The sequence below is a fragment of the Bidens hawaiensis genome, unplaced genomic scaffold, assembly GCF_021521415.1.
Source record: "Bidens hawaiensis isolate Kalapana, Puna unplaced genomic scaffold, B.hawaiensis_p1.1 tig00067496_1, whole genome shotgun sequence".
NCBI classification, from domain to species: Eukaryota; Viridiplantae; Streptophyta; class Magnoliopsida; order Asterales; family Asteraceae; genus Bidens; species Bidens hawaiensis.
The window spans coordinates 37,142-59,729 of record NW_027501967.1 but is presented as its reverse complement, the minus strand read 5'-3'; the positions used below and the strand labels follow the sequence as shown (position 1 = coordinate 59,729).

The following is a 22,588-nucleotide window of genomic DNA, read 5'->3' as shown; positions in this document are numbered from 1 at the left end:
AAAACTTCTCGTTTAAATCGAGTTTACAAGCAGTTTATAAGAGCTAACTTAACTATTAGTTATTTTAATGCCTTAGAATCTTGCACATTCATTCAGCATACTCTTATCTACTTCTATTCTTGATTGCCATATGCTTCTTGCATGTTTAACATATTTATTCTGGCGTTTCCTTTCTTAGCTCCGCTTCCATTTGCATTGTTTGTCTTCTTCGGACATTCTGTACTGAAATGCCCATTCTCTCCACAATTAAAACATACAACTGTTTTCCTTCTGCAATCATCTTCTGAATGACCAATTTTCTTGCAGAAGGTACATGTGACAAATGGATTGGTTTTGGGAATGTTATTTGATCTCAAACATCTCCCATGATGTCTTCTTCCACAATTCGAACAGATTGGTCTTGTAAATTTAAATAACCCTTCCTCTTTAGTTTTATTCATTTTCTTTATCTCCATTTCTCTTTCCTTTTTCTTCTCATTCTTATCTTCCTCTTGATTTCTGATAAGACCATTCATAAGATATCCAACCAATTCCATGGCTGAGTCAACTGTTTGAGGAAGATTAGATCTCACCATGTCTCTGATTTCTCGAGGTAATCCCCAGATATACCGGGTCACTTTGTTGTATTCGGGTGTTACCATATGTGGTACTAGTCTACAATACTCATGGAACTTAGTATTGTATTCCCTGAGATTTGTGCCTTCCACCTTGTGATTTAAAAACTTGGTTTGAATAAGATCTCTTTCATGCATGGGACAAAACCTTCGTATCACAAGCTCTTTGAATGCTTCCCATTCCATTTGGTACAAGATTTCTCTACCCTTTGTCATGATTAGGTCATTCCACCATTCTAGAGCTTCACCCTTGAATAGTTGTGACGCGTACTGAATCTTTTGAACCTCGGTACATTGACTTATGATGACGATGGACTTGAGCTCCTCAAGCCATCGTAATGCTGATATGGCACCTTGATCGCCATAGAATTCTTTTGGTCCATAAACTTGAAAATTCTTGAAATTACAACCTTGAATTACTAACGTCTTTTTAAAATCACGATTGAGACTGTTATTAGCACTAGAACTATGAACGCTTTCTTCTTGATCAGCAGGATTTCGGTATGGATGAAGTCTAACAGTTTTGTTTGAATGCAAAGATTTACTTTTATGTGATCCTCCTTTCATTGCATCGATGAGAGGAGTGATTGCATTATGAATTATTTCTTGTACTTTAACCATGAATTGCTCAGGAATCTCCTGGGCGTGTTCTAATTCTTTTCTGTTGCTTCTTTGATTCAAAGCTTCAACATTGTTCTCTTGATTGATTGGATTTGACATTTCTGTGAATAGGATCTATTTAGTATAAAAGAAACTTTTTATTTATACTGATAATAAAATATTCGCAACAATTGCGTGATAATGAACAAATGATATAAGTATAAGATATCTGTTAACGTTTAATAATTTGTCGCATATCAAGAGGAGTTATAGAAGATCTCTTGTTAACTTTTTCCTTTCCTTTTCTCAAAATATCTTGTTCTTTTGAGATTATCTTTCTTGCATAAGACACAATCTCGATGCTTTCTCTTTGATTGAAGAATGATGTTAGGTTAATCGTGCGAATAATACGTTCATGCACCTCATCACCACAATGTGAGTTTCTGATTGTCTTTGTTCTTGAATCAACAGACTTTTGAGAATTTCTCTTAATTCTCTTTCTAAGTCTATTCTTATTAAAATATTTTATCTGTCGTTGACTTGAAGCAAATTATCTTTTGAAACCTGTCCACCTGGACCTTTCCTCAATCCCATTGATGGATTTTCTTTTACTTCCAATTACTTGGAGAATTTATGCTTTCTATTCTTGACATACTACAATAAGATTTTAAAGACAAGTTCAATATTCGGGGAAATTTAAAACATATCCGTTATTCATCTTATTGTAGTTACAAGAGTGCACAAAATTTATTATAGCTATACTTGTTTATAGCTACTACTCTATTTATTTCTTCCAGTGGATGATCAATTTCTTGATCTTGCTATCCTTTTTTATATTCTCAGCTGTCTTCTTTTCTTTTCCTTTTTCTCGTTCTTTTTCCTTCTCTTCTTCCATTTCTATCTCGTTGAGCATTGATTCGGTTAATTTTGAAATGTCTACTCCATAACATGTTGGATCATCTATGAAATGGTACATTCCTTCATATCTTGTACTCCAATGTTCATTTTAAGGATAAACAAAGTAAGGATCTTGATTTATTGGGTAATATAGATATTCCTGCCCTTGAGAATTTACTTATGGATCAGTCATTATTCCTTTTCCCTTTGACTTTATTGATTTCTAGGATCTACTTGATCCACTTGATCCTGTTCCTCGCACACCTAGTCTTCTAATGATGTGGGCTAGTGGGATATTCGAATTGAAGGAATCAGAATTTTCTTCCATTGAGGTCTGATACGAGTCTAGATATAGGGATTGGAAGCAAAGCTGTCCCTAGAGGCCCTTTTCCTTTACCTGACGGAGGATGAAATGATCCTTGGCTGGATTGACGATCAGACATCTGTACGATGTTAAATTGGGAATAGGATCGTGTTCCTATCTTATCCTTAATAATTTTATTTATGCCTCAAATACTTTTATTCAAGTACCTATCAATATCGCTATGATAAGATTGAATCTTATATCTAATCATTTAATAACTATATCAATTAATATTCTTAATTGAATATTAATATTTTTAGCATAACCTTATTTCTGCTCAAAGCCTAGGTATAGTTTAATACCTAATTCGCTAAGAACGATGGCTCTGATACCAGCCTGTCACACCCCGACTTAGGGCCTAGGTGTGACACCCGTAATTGGTACCCGTTTTGAAAATATATCAGAGTTGCAGGTTATTAGCGGAAGTCTTTGGTTATAATAAAATATTAATTTATTTTGAAAACCTCTTGAATAATAAATATTCAAGTATTTGTTTTACAAACCTTTGTTTACTCTTGTTTACAATATTTTATTTATTAAAAACTGAGCCATCTCTATCTGCGAGCATCTATCTCCAAGAGTGACTCAAATGCCTTGCTACTTGTGCTATTCTTGCTTTCCTGTAATGAGGGGAAAATACGTCAGCGATATGCTGGTGAATCGTTGACTCTGAAAACATTTGACTGACAAGATAGTTTTGGAACAAACTCAGAAGAAACGTCTCTTATTTCTGGGAACTTGTGCCACTGTCATACACCCACAATTATGGTTCTCCAATAACTGATGCTCATTGGAGAACTTTCGGTATGTCTGTTAGCCTGCGGCCACATAGCCTTGAATGATAGGTTAACAGATATGTTTGGATCCAGACACATGTGTACTCGGTCTGAGTTGCTTTTATTATCTACCTTGTAACTTAGGGATCACGTAATCCCTTAAAATGTAGAGATCACATAATCTCATATTTGACTGACTGTTTAAGATAAACAACCCGTTTATCTTACTGTAAAAGGTTTAACGTATTCACCTGTGATTGTGATTGTCTTTTCTGAATGATGTGGTGATCTCGTTAGAAAACCCTTGTGAATGAATGGGACTGATCTATAACAAAATAGGTTTATATAAATACTCGGATCGTCTCTTGATCCAGCTGCAGACCTTTAGTCTGGTTTTGATAGCTTTAAACCTTGACTAATCATTTGTTTGAATAAAATATTTAGACTCGTAGTCTTTTCATTTGTTTAAAAATCATGTGTTGAGTTTCTTCTTCATGAAGAAACATCTATTGATAGGTTTCTTCGATAAGAAGAAACATTGAATTGACTATAACCCTGGTATGTAAAATCTTACGTTTCTTAGTTGTGAAGAAACTACTATACATGCTTGTATATAAAAGCTTATGTTTCTTAATCATGAAGAAACATCATTTTAACTATAACCTTTGCATTTATAATCATAATAATGATGATCAAGGTTTTGGGCTATAACCCTGACTATGGTCTAAGCCATATAAAATAATAAAATAATATTTTATTATAACCAAAGACGTCCGCTAATAACCTGCAACTCTGATATATTTTCAAACAGGTACCAATTACGAGTGTCACACCTAGACCCTAAGTCAGGGTGTGTTACTAGTTCACCGAGGTCGATGGAGATTTTAATACACACATGGCACTAGAATTTTCTTTTCTATCACAAAGAACGGCCGAACCTTATACCATTATAGTGGGTCCGCTAGTGCTTTCTACATGATATATCTTTAACCCAGTCATCTAAAAGAATATTTTAAATCTTTTATTAAAATAATATAAAAATATTGAATTATTCATTACATATAGTTGTAGACACAAGTGGATTTTGAAAAAATTGGGCCACAGAGTGGGCCTGGCCCACATATCTTCAAAGATACATATCTTATTCTCAAAATATCTCCACCCTTTCCCATTTCGTAGAGACTTTTGGATGACGTGGCATCTTTTATATCTCTAATTGGTTATCCTCTCACGCGCTCTTTTTGCACTTTTCACTCCACGTCACCTCTCCATCTAATCCAACGGCCCCGATTAATCCTAGCGCATGTTAGTCCCACAAAAGTATCATTATTTATTTTACACCCAACCGATGAACTCGAACTCGCAGCAAACAAAAACCAGTTGATCCACGGCCACCGTCGCTCCGATTTCAGCAAGTGATTCTGATATACTGTTAGATCCTCTCGAATATTCGAATTTGTGTTATGAGAAGTGTACGGATCTGTTGCGGGTGAATCTGGAGTCTCTGTTTGTGTAAGGTGATTTGATTGATATGGATCCGAATGAGATTCTGTTGAGTAGAGGAAATACCAACGGCGAGGGCTTTATTGATCGAAGTAAAGTCAGAATTTTGCTTTGTGATAATGATACAAAGAGTTCACAAGAGGTTGTTCATCTTCTTTGTAAATGTTCTTATCAAGGTAATTATTAATATTAATATTTCAATTATTACCTTTTATTTTATCCACAGTTGCTTATATAGCCATATAAAAACACCGTATTTGGATATAAATACACCTATATAACCTACCGTACGCTATTAACAGCTATGATTTGATCTGTTTATGTGAACTTTTGGTTGCTTAATTTGATGTAATTAAAATGTTGTGATATCAACAGTGACTTCAGTAAGATCACCGAGGCAAGTGATTGATGCCTTGAATGCTGAGGGGCCTGATATAGATGTTATTCTTTCGGAAGTTGATCTTCCGATGGCTAAAGGCTTCAAGATGCTAAAGTACATCATGAGAGACAAAGATCTGAGGCGAATTCCAGTAATCAGTAAGCCTGTAGACGTTTTATCTCATGTTTTTCTTGTTTTCAAGTTTGTAAAGAATAAAGATCGTGTTTTTGTGGTTTTCTTCTCTTTCTTCACAGTGATGTCTGCTCAAGATGAAGTTGCTCTTGTTGTCAAATGCTTGAGGCTTGGTGCAGCTGATTATCTTGTGAAACCCTTGCGAACGAACGAGTTGTTGAATTTGTGGACTCATATGTGGAGAAGAAAACGTATGGTATGCATAATATTAATACGGCCCCAAATGGTATTTTATTAAAGGTAATAAAAAAACTTTACTGGAAGCGTGCAAAATAATATCTTTCTTATCAACAGCTTGGTTTGGCTGAGAAGAATATTATGAACTGTGAATTTGATCTGGTTCATTCGGATCATAGTGAAGCTAATACCAACAGCACCACTCTGTTTTCGGATGACACAGATGACAAGTCACTCAAGATTTCAAATCCAGAAATCTCAGTGTCTATTCCTCAAGAAAATGAAGTAAGAATGTTTACCGAAAACCCGAGTTTTATGATGTTGCTAAACGAACTATTCTTTTTCAGACTAATTTGGTAACATCACATGGTTTTGTGAGCACACCTCTTGTCGACTTATCAGATGATCTACCTAATGTTCCAGAAATTAATGAGCAACGAGGTAAACAGTTCTCAATCCAATTTTGTTTACTGGGTGTTTTAGATGTGTTTATGTTCTGATTGCTAGTTTCAAAATGCATATCCGAGCACCCTTTTGATGTCTTTGTTTTAAGCTATTTTTTTTATTTTACATATCACATATATTGTATCTGTGTCTCCAGGGAAAGTTATGTTTGGTTTGGTTTAAATTCAATTTATAGGGTGTTTGGATATGTTTATGATCAGATGATTGGTTTCAAAACCATCCCTACATCATAATACTTATGAAAGATAAGCTGCAATTTGTTAAAACTATAATCTTTACCTATAGCTTACATGCCCTTGATATCCTTATGTCTTGACACACTTGCGTCCAAATACTTTTAGTGTTAGGATGTCTTGACACTTCAGATTATTAGCTCCAAAATGGAAATCCAAACCACCCCCTTAATGCTGTTTTTAAGATCTTTGTAAGCTGGAAATCTTGTTTCGTCATAATTCTGCTTTCAGGGTGTTTGGATGTGTTTATGTTCAGATAATTAGTTTCAAATTGCAAATTCAAACACCCCCTTAAGCTTGTTTCTAAGATGCTCTTAAGGTGAAAAGCATGTTTGGTCTTAATTTTACTTACAGGGCGTTTGGATGTCTCTATGTTCATATAATTAGTTCCAAAATGCAAATCCAAACACCCCCTTAATAGTGTTTAAAATGTTAAGCTGAACATTATGTTTGGTCATAGCTCTATCTACGTATGGTGTGTTTGAATGTATTTTTGTCCAGATTATGTTATGTTCTTATAACATGCATATTTTATAGCTGTGTTTTCAGGTAAAGTTATGTTTGGTCCAAAAAAGAGTGAACTAAAGATAGGTCAATCTTCAGCCTTCTTTACATATGTCAAATCAAACATCTCCCGGGGGGACCCACATGCAGATGAACTCAACACACCACCATTAAACATCAACCCAACTCATGAAAATATTGATCATGAAGAAAACTTACACATCAACAACACACCCCGCAATTCACTATCTGCGGACCGCTCCCCCGCCCCCCCTAACCCAACCCCTGCTACCGCCCTACTATCATCCTCCATTCAAATGAACTATAACATATCAGAACCACAACAATCAGTAAATAACAATTACCATCATGATGCTTCCGGTTACAACACGTATAACCCGTATCCTTATTACTTATCGGGCCCAATGAATCATCACGTGATGATGTCATCAGCATCATCAATATACCAACAAAACATGAATATCCCACCTCATCACATGTCGGGAATGACATCATTCCCTTACTACCCTGTTAACCTCTGCTTACCTGGCCAGATGCCACATGGCATGCCCACGTGGCACTCATACAAAAGCTCGTCTAACAATAATGCGAAAGGACATACACTCGACCGTAGAGAAGCCGCGTTGATTAAGTTCAGACAGAAGAGGAAAGAGCGGTGCTTTGATAAGAAAATTCGGTATGTTAATAAGAAAAAGCTAGCTGAACGACGACCACGCGTGAGAGGCCAATTTGTGAGGAAGGTCAACGGGATTAACGTTGACCTAAATGGTCAACCAACTTCTACTGATCTTGATGACGAGGATGATGAGGATGATGAGGATGAGGAAGATCCCACAGGTAGTGAAAACAATTATGCGGTTTTTAGTGGATGAGAATATTTGATGATGATGATTCACATAGTCATCCATTTGGATACTGATTACTTTTAGCACACAGATGACTTTCATTCTCGTGTGCCAGAAGTAATATTCTTGCACGATTGCGAATGTCTTGCAGATTTTGTTAGCGAAGTGGAAAATTAATGTACCTGTTTGTAAAGTTGCCTAATAACAATGAAGCAAAGGAATTTGACATGATACTTTTGGTCTCAAAATAGTTTATGAAAAACTAGAGCTGTTTCGTCACTATGAAGATGTTCATTATGCTGTTTTTACGGTTTTAATGTTTTTGGTCCAATCGATTTTCACATGGCGAGATGATTTGTTAACATATGAAGATACTAATGGGTAAGTTTTAATGAGAACCCATATATAACCGGGAACCATTTTTGGTCTTTGATCATGAATGGGATAAATAAGATTGGGCGGTTATGATTTATGAAGAAATACATAATCGTTTAATGGCGTTTGAACCTCAATAGTGTGTCAAGAATATATAGTAAAAATATGAAGCGAGTTTCAAATGAGAACCATTAAATCGTAGAACCAAGTAACCACCGTTTGGCTAAATGATGATGTATTCGATGGCTAAAATCTCTCATAATTGCGTCTCTAGCACTTTATGAGTTAGACTACTCTCATTTACAACCTAAGGTGAATGGATTAGTAGGCATCCCGGCTGCCCCCTCATTCACATGAAGCCAATGATTTACAAAAAATCACTATATTTTCTCCAAATTTACAAAAAATCACTACATTTTCTCTCTCCACCCTATAATTTACACTCACAATCACTCAAAACCATACCCTATAATTTACAGACTCCCCTCACACAAATTTGATGGATAGGATGAGAATGCTCTTAGCCTGACTAGCCAATCTTTTATTTAGTGAGCATACATTTTTGCTTACTGAATCTTCTCTCTCTAAAACTCTTCTCCCTGTACGAACAACGTAAACCTGCAACTCCCGATGATAACACGGTCGGAGCCGCTGGAAACCAGGTAAGTCTTCTCCCCTACTCTTCTATCTTCATCACAGGTTCTCCCCAAACCACCAACACGCCACCGTTGACCTGGAGCTCGGTTTTCCAGCCACCGTTGGTCAACCTTCTAGCTTCAAACTACCGGGATCTCGGTTTTCCGGCCACTGATAGCTGCTGGCTTCCAGCCGACTGAGGAGTTTTCCGGCTGACCGTTTTCGGCCACCAACATACCACCGTTTCCGGCCTCGGTAACACACATTGCACATTTGTTTAAAACCAATTACTGTGTAACCTAAATACTTGCTAAAATTGAAGCTTAAAATAGGATTTTGTTGCTAAAGTTTTAATAAAATCTACCACATAGATTAACATAAACTCTAAATAGTATCTATTAAAACATACTCTTTATTACCACTTAGGGGGTCGTTTGTGTTTTTGGTTGTGTCGTTTGACGTGTGACCTACATTATTTGTGGCTATTGCTTGGCATTGTGTGATTAGTGACAACCATAGACCATAGAAGCTATGGTTATTACTTGAGACCATGTCCGGAAAGGAGGGGTGTAGGTAAGGAAAAAGGTAGGGGACACACATTGCGTTTGGTTTCCTGAAATGTAGGAACTCTAAGTGGTAAGTTGTTGGAGTTGGTAGATGTGCTTAAAAGGCGTAGGGTTCAGATAGCATGCCTTCAGAAGACTAGATGGAAAGGGCATAAAGGGGCCGAGTTTAATGGATACAAATTGTTGTACTCGGGGTCTGTTGGGGCTAAGAATGGTGTAGGGTTCCTAGTGGCTAAGGAACTACACAATAGTGTGGTGGAGGTGATAAGGCATAATGATAGGATTATGGTATTAAGACTAGTCCTAGGTGAGTAAGTAGTGACAGTAGTTTGCGCTTACGCACCACATGTCGAACTAGGAGAACGGGAAAAAAGAGATTTGTGGGATTGCTTAGACGCGGTGGTAAGGGCCATACCTAGGGATGAGAGGATGTGCATAAGAGGTGATTTTAATGGTCATATCGGTAAGGATAGCGATGGCTTCCAAGCCGTCCATGGGGGTTTTGGGTTTGGTGATAGGAATGAATCTGTCACAGATCTCCTGGACTTTGCAGTGGCCCATGACCTAGGTATTTTAAATTCATTCTTTAAGAAAAGAGAATCACATTTGATTACCTTTAGCAGCGGGGGAGGAAACACACAGATCGACTACATATTGACGAGGCAAGGAGACCGACATTGGTGGAGGGATTGTAAGGTGATTCCGGGGGAGACAGTTGTGGCTCAACATCGATTGCTGGTAGTAGATATAGACTTTAGAAATAAGTTGATTGAGCGAGAGAGAAAAGGCACACCTAGGATTCAATGGGGAAATCTAAAGGACGACAAGCTGTCACTATTTAAGGATAAGCTTATATCGATGACCTCGGTTAGATCAGAAGAGGACTCATGCCAGATGTGGGAAGAAATGGCGACAAAGATTACCCAAGTAGCGAAGGACACTCTCGGATTTACGACTGGAAAGACGGGGAGGCATAAGGAGACATGGTGGTGGAATGAGGTCATCCAAGAAAAGATACGTGACAAACAAGGAAGTTTTAGGGAGCTTATAAGGTGCACAGATGAGGAAGAGCGAGTGGGATTGAAGGAGTCATACAAAAAGGCTAAAAGGGAGGCAAAGAACACCGCGTATAAACGGATGTATGAACATTTAGAAACACAAGAGGGGGAACATGATATGTTCAAGATTGCCAAAGCAAGGGAGCATAGAAGGAAATACCTAGGGGTTGTGAAGTTTATAAAGAGTGAGGATGGGCAAGTACTAGTTAAAGAGCAGGACATCATATTAAGATGGAAAAACTATTTCCAGAACCTTTTCAACGGTGAGAGGGTCTACCAAGAAAAAAACGACAACACACGCCTACGAAGACAACAACAGAATAATTGCTTCTGCCGACGTATTACGCAGGAAGAGGTAAGGAATGCACTAAGGAGGATGGGAAAAGCTAAAACAGTTGGCCCAGACAACATACCTATCGAAGTGTGGAAGTGCCTAGGGGAGGAAGGAGTTTTGTGGTTAACTACTTTATTCAATAGTATCTTCAAGTCCGGTAAGATGCCAGATCAATGGAGGAGCAGCGTCGTAGTACCTATTTATAAGAACAAAGGAGACGCCCAATGTTGTGGGAACTACAGAGGCATCAAGATACTAAGTCATACTATGAAGTTATGGGAAAGAGTTATAGAGACTAGAATTAGACGGGAAACCCAGGTTACGGTGAACCAATTTGGTTTCATGCCGGGGCGGTCTACTATACACCTCCTAAGAAGACTCATGGAAAAGTATAGGGAGAAGAAACGTGAGCTACATATGGTGTTCATTGACCTAGAAAAGGCGTACGACAATGTGCCACGTCGACTGCTTTGGGATAGCCTTGAGGGCAGATGAGTCCCATAGAAATATAAAGAGATGATTATGGATATGTATGCCAACACTACAACAAGTGTGCGTGCGCCCTTGGGGGATACCGACTTATTCCCGGTGGAGGTAGGCCTTCATCAGGGCTCAGCACTCAGCCCATTCCTTTTTGCAATAATCTTGGACGAGTTGTCAAAGTCAATTCTGGAGACAGTCCCTTGGTGCATGATGTTCGCAGACGATATTGTCTTAGTGGCTGAGAGAAAACAAGATCTGAACATGAGGCTAGAGGAGTGGCGAGCAGCTTTAGAAAATAAAGGTTTAAGGATTAGTCGCTCAAAGATCGAGTACCTCCATTGTAACATTGGCGGGAGAAACGACGATGAGGAGATCCAGATCACCATCGAAGACCAAGTGGTTCCGCGGGTAACGAAGTTCAAATATCTAGGATCGTTTGTCCAGAGTGACGGGGAAGTAGATAGTGACGTGGCCCACCGTGTCCAAGTTGGATGGAGTAAATGGAGGGCAGCTACTGGAGTTTTGTGCGACAAGAGATTCTGAAACTGGCTAAAGGGTAAATTTTATAGGGTCGCGGTTAGACCGGCAATGTTATATGGAACAGACTGCTGGGCCACCAAGAAGTCACATGCGCGTAAGCTAGAGGTAGCTGGAATGAGAATGTTAAGGTGGATGTGTGGGCACACACGATTGGACCCAATAAGAAATGATGTTTTCTGAGAGAGATTAAGGGTTGCTAACATTTCTATTAAGATAAGAGAATGGAGATTGAGATGGTTTGGAGATGTGAAGAGAAGAGAGACGACGGCTCCGGTCCGATCTATAGAAACTATTAGTATAGAGGGGAGGAGGGATAGAGAACGTCCCAAATTAACTTGGGCCGAGAGGATTAGGCAAGATTTGCTAGATTTGCACCTCTCCGAGGACATGGTTGAGAATATGAATTCTTGGAGACGTAGGATTAAGGTTAAGGACTTTTAGGAGAAACGTAGAGTGTTGATTATTATTCTATCATAGGGGGTGTTTCTTTACCTTATTTCGAGTGAAAAGTGATATATTACTATAATACCATTTCCTTAAATTAGTATTTATAACACATATTTAGTATTCATTACTAATATCACTATTATTATTGATCTATTTCTATATTTAGTACAACTATTATTACTATAATATATTTAGTATTCATTACTAAGACTGCACGTAGTGGAGTTACATGGGGCTCCAAAAGTGATGATGTGGCTACATATGTCTATGTTAAAACCATTACGTGACATGCAAATATGGGGTCATTATCTTCGCCCGCTAAGGCCTTAACGGGCTCCAAAATTTCAAATGTTGAGAACTGAACACTTAATGCAATAAATTCTTCAATAGAGCAATTAATTAAAATAATTTGAGGACTTGCAAATAATAATGATAAACTTAAATTTTTAACACTAAAAAACTAAGAATTTTAACATTTTCATCACACCAAATCTATATTTTCTAAGTTGATAACCTTTAAAAAAGATGGATCGACTATCCAACGATTTATCTTCTTGGGAGGTGCATGAGCTGGTGATAATCAGAATTTTTCGAGTGCGAGTTAAACTTTTAGTCAAGGACGGTCAGACATCACGATCCGAACCGCTTAGACGAAGACCACCACTATAACGGAAACGAATGAAACTTTTATTTGATTAAAATGTTATTGTAATTATTATTATTATTTGTTGTTTTATCATTTAAACTGTTATATTTATTGAATAAAATAAAATAGTAACTAAAAGATTGATTTGAGTAATAATTGTAATTTGTTAAAACCACTACAATTTATCTAAAAGGGGCTTTAGTTAACTTAATTTCGTCTACATGGAGTCTTGGTGACATTTTAACTAAACAACCACTACACATAGTCTAATATCACTATTATTACTGTAACACATATCTAGTATTGATCTTCCATTATAATATCACTATTATTGATCTATTCATTACTAATATCACTATTATTATTGATCCCATGCATATGGTTTTCGAGCCGAGGGTCTCTCTGGAAGAAACCTCTCTATGTTTTGGGATGGAGGTACGGTTTGCCTATATCCAACCCTCCCCAGACTCTGCTAACAACTTTGTTATTGATGGGATTTATACTGAATATGGTTGTTGTTGTTGTTGTTCATTTTTGCTTACTTTTTATTATATTAAAAAATAAAAAATCATAGAAAATTAAAAATTAACTGTTGTATTAAGAAGAGAAAAACATTATACTATATATAATTACAAACTGAATTGCTACCGTACACATTTGTGTAAATAAGGTTTAGTCCTTTATTTTGTTACAGTAATACTCTAAGACCCCTTGATGGTTTTGCATTTCGTTTGCCTAATTATAGTGACATCTGGTGGTTGTCATGTTATATCCTTTAATATGTAACCTTAGCCCTCCATAGAGATTTCATGGTTTTGATTTATGTCCTAGCGTTTCTTGTTTCTCTTTACCATATAGTGTTTTGTTATTATTTTATGCATTAACTTATATAATCTTTTTTAATTTTTCAACATTTAAAGTGTGATAATTTTTAAATTTTGAGTGCGGCATTTTTAGTATGTCGTTGTGATGTGTTTATTAATCTACGTCACGTCATTAAAACAGAGTGGCGTTCGTAATAAGTATATCGTTGAGTGCTGGTATAGTGCCGATACCATGACGAACTGAATTCTTTTTTGTTGTGTCAAAGTGATAGTCGTAATGATCTTTTTGTATACTCGCGTTTTGATATACGTGTACGTTGTTGAGTTCCCCGCGCAACGCACACTGAGAACGTTAGTGGCTTACTACAAATGCAGACAAATCAAAAGTTAATAGTGAATCAAAAGTGATAAAATGGAATCAGAAAACATTATTCTCGATTTTGTTTTCTATGAATTTTGGTATTCTTTTTATATTTTTCTAAATCAAATAAGGGGGCGTTTGATTTAGGAATTATTTTGGAATTAGAATTGGATTTGGAATCTATATATGAATTGAAATTAAAATGGAATGCAGGGAACTCCTTCAAAGTCCTGTGTTTGGTTATAACTTTCATTTCGGAATTGAAATGAAAAGCTAGAAAAAAAAAAAGACAAAAGTGACCTTAATAAAACAAAGATAAAAACAAGGGTGTTTGGGATTCCTTATTTTAACTATTTATAATTTTTAATTAAGTTAATAAGTTATAAAAGTGTAACTTATGGAATTTTGCCTCTCATAGTATAAGCATTCCTCAAACACTTTATTTTCAAAAAGTTAAATAAGTTATAAGTTGGTGAAAATAAGCAATCCCAAACACCCCCTTAAATGAACAAACCCTTTGTTCTTTATCTTTGAAGCCAACCGTTACCCCACTTCAATCTGTCTCTTTCTCTTCTCTCTTGTCATCTTCTCACTTTATCTTCAAATCCATTTTCCCATAAAGATTTTGATTTGAAAAACGTGACATATCTGAAATCACGTGACAGATCTCGCTGGTTGGTGATGTTTCCAGAGAAAATGATGGTGATAGCATAGATGATAAGATGAACAAGAGGTTAGGGTTATTTAGATAATCTTATAAAGATTCTGAGGCTTTCCTTTCAAGTGTCCAAGGATGGTGAATTCTATCACATTAAGGATTTCATCGAAAATTAAATCCAGTTCAAATTTCCTCTTTTACCCAACCAAACAGGTCCAGTAAGGCCACTCCTATTGGCAAATCATTAGGCGGGAGAATGGAGAACCCAATGGGAGTTCGAACTGGATTTAATAAGCGGGAGAATGAGTGCGGGACTTGCAAATGGAGTGTTGTAGCACTTCACTAAATTTGGAGGTTTACTAGGGCATTTCACTAAAATTTAGAAATGAAGTTTGGGTATAGAGAATGGATTGGAGTGGTTATTTAGATGATTTTTCTAAATTTTAGAAATGGAGATGGGTATGGAGAACCCATTGGGAATGCTCTAAGAGCAGGGCTGTCTCCGAGAATTTAAATACCTAGGACGAGCATAAAAAAAGGCATGTAGGCCCTAACGAGTAACGAAATATATAAGATATTTTTTTAAAATGACATTAACGTTATAAAAATAAAAATAGCAAAATTATAGTAATAAACTCAATTACAACAATAGCTAATGTCTAACCGATGATTCGTGAAACTCTCCTAGCAGTCTTGAAAGCAAAATGTTTGATCATCTCTTCGCAATCTACACTATCTAAGATTTCGCTCTCGATGACTGTCATCGCCAATCCATTAAGTCTTTCTTGGGACATTGTGATCTTAAATAAGATTTAATAACTTCAACTTTAAAAACCTTCTTTATGCGAATGCCACAGTGACTGACTGAAATAGTTAACTATATTCTATATGCTATCCTTGCATTTGGGAAATTTTCTTGGGTCTTGTTCAAATGCTTCAAAACTTCAATAGGGCTACTAAATTCCATGGTATATAACGTGTTTAATGAGCTTAATTCCATATAAAGCTCCTCGCAACCAATATCCGATCTTCCTTCAAACTTAAGTGCATTTTCAAGAAAATTACAAGATAACTTAAGATCTTCATCTTTAATTTCCCTCAAGTTTTATAGAAACAGAAATCTAAATAATTTCTCATAATATTTGAATTGATCATATCTTGTCTCAGGAGAAGTAAGAGCTTGAGCCTTGATCAATAATGTATAAAAATAATTTACTCTAAAATTCTCTTGATGAGTAAATGAAGCTTGGCTACTTGAACACTCATTACTTTGTTTTTCTTTTTAATTACACGTTTTTGTGCAAATATTTGGTCAATACCCATTTCAAAAACAATCTTCTCAGCTTCATTTATCGCTTTTGAAAAACCATTTTCTTTAAAATCCTTGAAGAAGTCAATCAATCCGTTTATTAGTTATTATCATTTTAAAAAAAAAAAAAATTAGTTTAGGCTTAATACCACAAATGGATTATGGTAACACAAAAATATGTGATAAGGGGATTAAGGGATTAAGATTTATTCCTATTCTATAAAGAAATTTATACATACATATATATATATATATATATATATATATATATATATATATATATATATAGGATTAGGTTAGAATAAAAACCCACTTGAGTTGTGAAAACTCTAGAAACCCATTCTCAACAACATGCTTTTAATTAAAGATTAAATTTTATGGTCCATAATTAAAGTTAATAAAAAATGTAAAAGTTTATTTACATTTTCTTTCTCCTGAAAACATATATAAAAATTACTAAAAAAATGTAAAAAAAATAGCAAAACATTTTTTTTATGTTTTCGATGTTTTATATTAAATGTAACAACATATATTACATGTAACAAAAAAAAACGATGTTACATAGGGTTTTCAAGGGTTTTCTCAACTCAAGAGGGTTTTCAAACTATACTTCTCCTATATATATATATATATATATATATATATATATATACTAGTAGTAGTGTCCGCGCGCTATGGCGGGGGCACAACAGGGATTTGGTCGGTAGGTCGGTTGGTTATGGTACCCCTTCGCAACGATCATTTGGCCTTTAGACATCACTTGGGAATACGAACAATTCAGGTACAACTTGAGAATACAAAGTTACGCACCAATAAACCATGTCACCGTGATACCTTTAAATTCTAAAATGCCTACCACCTAAGTCCATATTCCGTGTTGACTTGAATATAATTATTCCTATTGAAGAACACCCTGATTTTATCAAACTCATGTGAGCCGACCCTAAATGACAATTAAAAAAATCAACATGTACTCATTTTGCTCCTAACCTGATTTGACTCAACTTGACAAAAACCTAATAATACCCTTTCCATATACTACCACTGTTAATATAGGACTTTCCATAAACTTACAAAGTATGAGCCACTGATGCAATGGTCCAGGTTTTGTATGGTGAGAAAAGGTTAACATTTGAAAATACATGTGTAAAGTTTTATTTAACATTAAGGATTCCTTCACATGTGTATCTAGTTGAACATAATAAAAGATCAGAATTTATGATTTCTCGATACAATAGTCCTCCCTGAAATTAGCTTATGTGGTCAACAATTATGTCTTCCATATTATGAAACAAAATTCAAAATCATGCCAAGAATTCCAAGTCAACAAAATTCATGAGCTTACTCCATAGTCAACTATTACTTTGTTAATTTGAAATTGGTTTAAACATGATTGATTATTGGATAAGTCAGAGTTGATATTCTGGTCTCTTTTTATAAAAGAAATATTTATTTTCTTAAAAATACAAATATATAAATTTAAAAACAAGTGGTCAGATTTTAAACACAATTGTTTAACAAATACAATAATAATATATACATTTAGAATTTTAAAGTATTAATATAAAAAAGTAAATAAAATCCATTTTCGGGTTCATGATGTGTGAGACACAATTTTCAGGTTTGTTTCAAAAAGGTCATCAATCAAATTGATAATTTTTAGAATGGCCTGTGTAGAATGACTAAACACTATTCTGTTTACAAAGCCCATCTCTTAACCCCCACAATCATAGCTAACTGGTTCAATGATGGACTAAACCAACCTTTATTAAATTTAACCTATCTGTTTCGCTTTGTGTTTGGTCTAACGACATTACAATCAATAAAATCAGCCTCCTGAGCAATAAGACCGACTTTGACCAAAATTCAAAAATCCATAACAATCAAATGCAACATTAGTTTTGCCTAATGTAGTCAAGACTAAACAATTACTAATTATTCCCAGACTCATCTAAAAGTTTCCCAAACCACTATACCAAATTATCCACTTCTTCCACATTTCTTCATTATTTCCAAAACACCCTTTAGCTATAACCATTGTATTGGCATAAAGCATTTAATTTTGGTTTATAATCACTTTGAGCATGTGTGTCCATGGCAAATGTTTTGATACATTGCAAATCCAGAGTAGTGGATTCACAAACTTGGATAGCCCATTTAAGACCCATTATGGAGCTTAACCAAAACTTAACAAGATCGTACATATACTTCCCGTGAGTTTGGACCTCCTTAGCTTGTGACTTGACACAATTAAATTACCAAAGTAGCAGTCGACTACGCTAAGAATGAATAAGCTTATTTGCCGTTTAGAAAAAGGTTACACAAAGCCTGTATTAAAGAACTAAAAACCGAATTTTGTTCTTTAAACACGATGATAAATCGAACGTTTTAACCTAAAAACTAATCATACTACTCTTGTCTAAAAACCAAATACTTCAATTGACAATGTTCAGAAACCAAAAAATGTAACTACCATAAAAAATTCATGTTTTCATTTTGGTCCCTTTTATAAGGGACATCTATTCATTAACAAATCCGGCCCGATTCTAACTTACCAAGAAAAACTCGACCCGGCCTTCCGGTTCTGTACATTTCCAAACAATCACTAAAACGAACCTTCATTCCAAAAAAGCTTCGAGTGGAGTCTAACCCCACCGTGTTCACTCATGCTCCCTTTCAATCTATAAAACTCATACTTAGCCTGACCCATTTTAAGCGGGCTGGATCTATTCCCGCAAATGGCCACTGAAGCCTCGCCGATGCCATGGAAGCTAAGTTATAATCCATTGTAAAAAATGGAGAATCGTTACCATAACCGAATAATAAATTTGGGGACTTGCTTGCAGCGTTCCACCAACTGCCAGGGGAAGGCGGGTGGTTGCCTTTATAGTCGGATTCCATAGCAGAGGAGGCGCGCTGAGTAGTAATGTCATCTTCGTCATCGTTGCATATTAGTTTTAGAGCTTGACATCTATATCTGTGTCACGACACAACAATGATCAATTTTATAATTAAAAAATAGCAAAAAAACAACAAATAATTACACACATAAGTTACGTAATTAATAATTGGCAAATTAATAAATTTTCGTCGTATACGATATTTGTAAAACCTTGACTAATTCCTCAATGCCACATCTTAACAACGAACCAATACGCTTACTCGTTTACAACCAATCCGGATTCAAATATATCCGCTTGGTCATTTGGTATACAAAGTTATCAAATCAGTAGCTACAAAATTCGTTCCCAAACTACCCGTCTAAAATACGACCCGTTATCTTGAACTTTGAAACATTAATAACCGAAACATTAAATTTAAGTACCAGTTAGCAAAAACAGCACAACATATTAACAGTTTCATTACTTTTGACAGTTAAAAAAACACATAGGAGCACATATATTTTAAACTTATTCAAATAACTTATACCAACAATCAATAATTGACTTTTTTTCAAGAAAAGTCAAATGTTGATTGTTAAGTATGCAATGGGTCCTTCAATAATTTAATAATTTATGCAGTCGACTATGAAGTAATGTATGAGGAGACCTATAATTATCTTTCAAAGCACAACTTTTTCAGAAATAAGCTTCCAAGATGATTGACAACCCAGAAGTTAAAAGCTATCATGAACTTCAATTAATAACCTATTTCACCCATTTCATACTTAGTTAATCCCTACTGATAATTATAAAACCACAATATAGATAAAAGAATACCCACCTCAGTTTGGAATTTGGATTAATTACCTTCCATGTGCTTTGGTTAGCTGTTACAATTGGTTTCCATGTTGTTGTATTCCATTAATTAGTTAATCCAATTAATCAATATAACTTGTGCCATGCCTACATTGAACAATGACTTCTCCAAAACAAAATACAAAGATATTAAAAATTGCACTTTTTTGGATGGTATGATAAATATGACTGGAGCAGACATAAATAGTGGTTCAACGATCCACTACACTGCAACATAAAGAATATTAAGCAATAAAATTGTTGCAGGGAACAAAAGTAATAAGAACAAATGTTGAAACCTTGGAAAAGCAGTGATTGCATTCAGTCCGATAAAACTCTATTGGAATTAACATTCCCTGTTTTTATTTCACCAACAGCAGTTCCTACCATAAGCCATGTCTAAATGAACAACCAATGAGTATCATTACTTCCCGGTTTCCAACATTCACAACCTACAAAACCCTGTAAATCTAATGCCACTTAGAAATAATATGAGCACAAACAAAAGATGAAAAAAAGTTTGTGTAAAGACATAACAATCAAATGTGAGTAACCTTCAGCTTCATGTATATCTATTGCTTGTTAGGCATGTACTTGATCAATTCAATTAAAATAACCAAATCATTATAATCCCTCAATACTCAAACAGTTCATTCATAAACAGATTAATATGGGGTCATTAGATCAGCTTACCAATCATTAACTGAATCCAACTCTTGTGTTAAAGCCCTCTGTAATTGAAACTGCTTGCTATTTAGTCTCATACTTCACAAAGGCACAAAATCTGCCACGTAAATGTTATAGTACTCACCTCATTCAGGAAACGTAACAAACTGTTACCTATTTCGCTCATTTTCCAAATACGAACTGCACAACGTCAAGATCGTTACTCTTCCTGCTTCCATTAGGACAACTACATTGGATAAGCTTTATTCAAGTTCCAGTTTCAAAATATACCAATGAAGTGAACTACGACAAAAGGGGATTTGATGAAAAACACTAACATGTCAGCTACCAATCGCACGACGCAATTAACCACAATCATATGACGATCAGTAATTAACGAAACATAAATCTTAATCAAGTTATTTCGAACCTGAATCAAAATCCATAAAAGATGAATATATATGGATTACAAAGACGTCGAAGGTGATTGTGAATGAAATTCCCAATTGAAACGGAAATAAGTTGTCTTGTTTCGCATTATTGATATATCAAAACAACAAAGCATAATTGAATCACATACCTGAATCAAAGCTTGAATGAGAATGATCGATATTTCGGGGATTTATGAAACTTCGGGGAATGGTGGTAACGGACTTGTTAATGTCGGTAACATACAATGCCTCGAATGCAGTCGCGGGTAACTGACGATGTCTTGAATACACCTGTTGGTAACTGACGATGTTTTGAATGCACGCCAGAGATCAACATTACGGTGGAGACTTGCCGAAGAATTAATGAGGGCATTGAATATTTCGGCGTCTTAAGGAGTATATATATGTATATATATATATATATAATTTTTGTGCCCCCGAAAAGTAAGTGCCCCGGCCGGTTGTCCGAGTTGCACCACCCAAGAGCCGGCACTGTCTAACAGCATTCTCAACCCATCCCCTATAATTATGTGAAGGGGAATTTGTAAATTGTAGGGTAGTGTTATTGGTGGTTGTGAGTGTAAATTATATAATATTGAGAGAGAAAATGTAGTGATTTTTTTGTAAATTTGGGCAAACTTTATTTGGCCCTATTTATATTTTTCAAAAATATTTGTTGAATTTATTGTAAGTAGATGAGAGAGAAAACTGTAATGATAAATGTATAAAAATGTATTATTTAATTGAATATGAGAGAGAAATATAGTGTTATTTAGTGTAATTATATAGATAGGGATGGGGGACGGGATCCATTCTCCATTTCCATCTCTAAAATTACACTAAAAATCACTACATTTCATTTATTCTTTCCAATTAAATAATACTTTTTACATCTTTATCATTACCTTTTCTCTTTCATCCACTCACAATCACTTTAAAAGATTATTAAAAAATTTTCGAGTGTGAATAATGTTTCTCCAAATTTAACCATAAACAGTAAATTTTTCTCTTTTCTATACACACAACTACTCAAAACCATACTCTAAAAAATAGAGAATACACTCACATAAACTTGGAGAACCGATTGGGAATGCTCTATGAGCATTCCTAATCCATCCCCTAAAAATTTGTGAGTGTATTTTGCAAATTTTAGGATATGGTTTTGAGTGGTTGTGAGTAGAGGAGAAAGAAAATGTGGTGATTTGTAAGGCCCTAATCCAGGCAGTCATACATTGGGTGTTGGATTTACTTATAAACACAGTTCTAAATATCAGAGTTAATTAAAACTTTTGCGAAATAAATAGAAGTCAACCATTTCTTACAAACCAGTCAATACTTGTTTTAAAACATCATAATTTGTCTCAACATAAAACATGAAGATAAAACATATTGTCTTCCTCCTTAGATGCCGGCGCTCAGTCCGTACCATGTGTCATCTTCAAGACAGCTTCTTTAACCTATTTAACTGCATGCATACTAAAAGTCAGCTACGCTAAGCGAGTTCTAGTTAATCAGGCAACATACATTTCATTCATTTACTTACAAATACGCACCCAAAGATACGCATTATATACTTACCATGTTCATCTTTCATTTGTACGTACTTGCATACATACATTCATTCATTATTTCATATTTCATACTTTCTTTCTTTTTATACTTTCACATTTACATAACTTTCGTACTTTCATGCTTTAACTCATTTAGTTCGTGCATACTGTCTCTACGTTTTAAAGAGCATTTCTCCCTACATACATCGGATATTGCTAGGGTCCGGTGCTCTACGTACCCCAAATATTATTAGGGTCCGGTGCCCTCATACCTCGAATATTATTAGGGTCCGATGCCCTTCATACCTCGGATACTATTAGGGTCCGGTGCCCTTCTTCTCATTCCATATAACCGTACATACCTTGTCATACGACCATACATTCTTTACAATACAAC

At 35.4% G+C, this 22,588-nt stretch overlaps 2 protein-coding genes across 2 annotated transcripts; both read left to right on the top strand.

Annotated features, from left to right (window-relative positions):
• The first annotated feature begins 4,779 nt into the window (after nt 1–4,779).
• LOC143604989 (two-component response regulator-like APRR1) lies at nt 4,780–7,868 on the top strand. The gene is made up of 6 exons (XM_077081276.1): nt 4,780–4,930; nt 5,130–5,291; nt 5,388–5,521; nt 5,620–5,787; nt 5,850–5,943; nt 6,738–7,868. The coding sequence occupies exons 1-6, from the start codon at nt 4,783–4,785 to the stop codon at nt 7,595–7,597; spliced, it is 1,566 nt and encodes a 521-aa protein (XP_076937391.1). The 5' UTR covers nt 4,780–4,782; the 3' UTR covers nt 7,598–7,868.
• Nucleotides 7,869–7,947: 79 nt separating this feature from the next.
• LOC143604986 (uncharacterized) lies at nt 7,948–11,034 on the top strand. Its single transcript, XM_077081275.1, has 3 exons — nt 7,948–7,951; nt 9,206–9,454; nt 9,506–11,034. The coding sequence occupies exons 1-3, from the start codon at nt 7,948–7,950 to the stop codon at nt 11,032–11,034; spliced, it is 1,782 nt and encodes a 593-aa protein (XP_076937390.1).
• The last annotated feature ends 11,554 nt before the right edge of the window (nt 11,035–22,588 follow it).

Coding starts and splice junctions, on each gene's coding strand:
- LOC143604989 (XM_077081276.1), top strand. CDS start 4,783: ATGGATCCGAATGAGATTCTGTTGAGTAGAGGAAATACCAACGGCGAG. Junction 5,292..5,387: donor GAGGCGAATTCCAGTAATCA/GTAAGCCTGTAG, acceptor CTTTCTTCACAG/TGATGTCTGCTCAAGATGAA. Junction 5,788..5,849: donor CTATTCCTCAAGAAAATGAA/GTAAGAATGTTT, acceptor ATTCTTTTTCAG/ACTAATTTGGTAACATCACA.
- LOC143604986 (XM_077081275.1), top strand. Junction 9,455..9,505: donor GGTATTAAGACTAGTCCTAG/GTGAGTAAGTAG, acceptor ATGTCGAACTAG/GAGAACGGGAAAAAAGAGAT.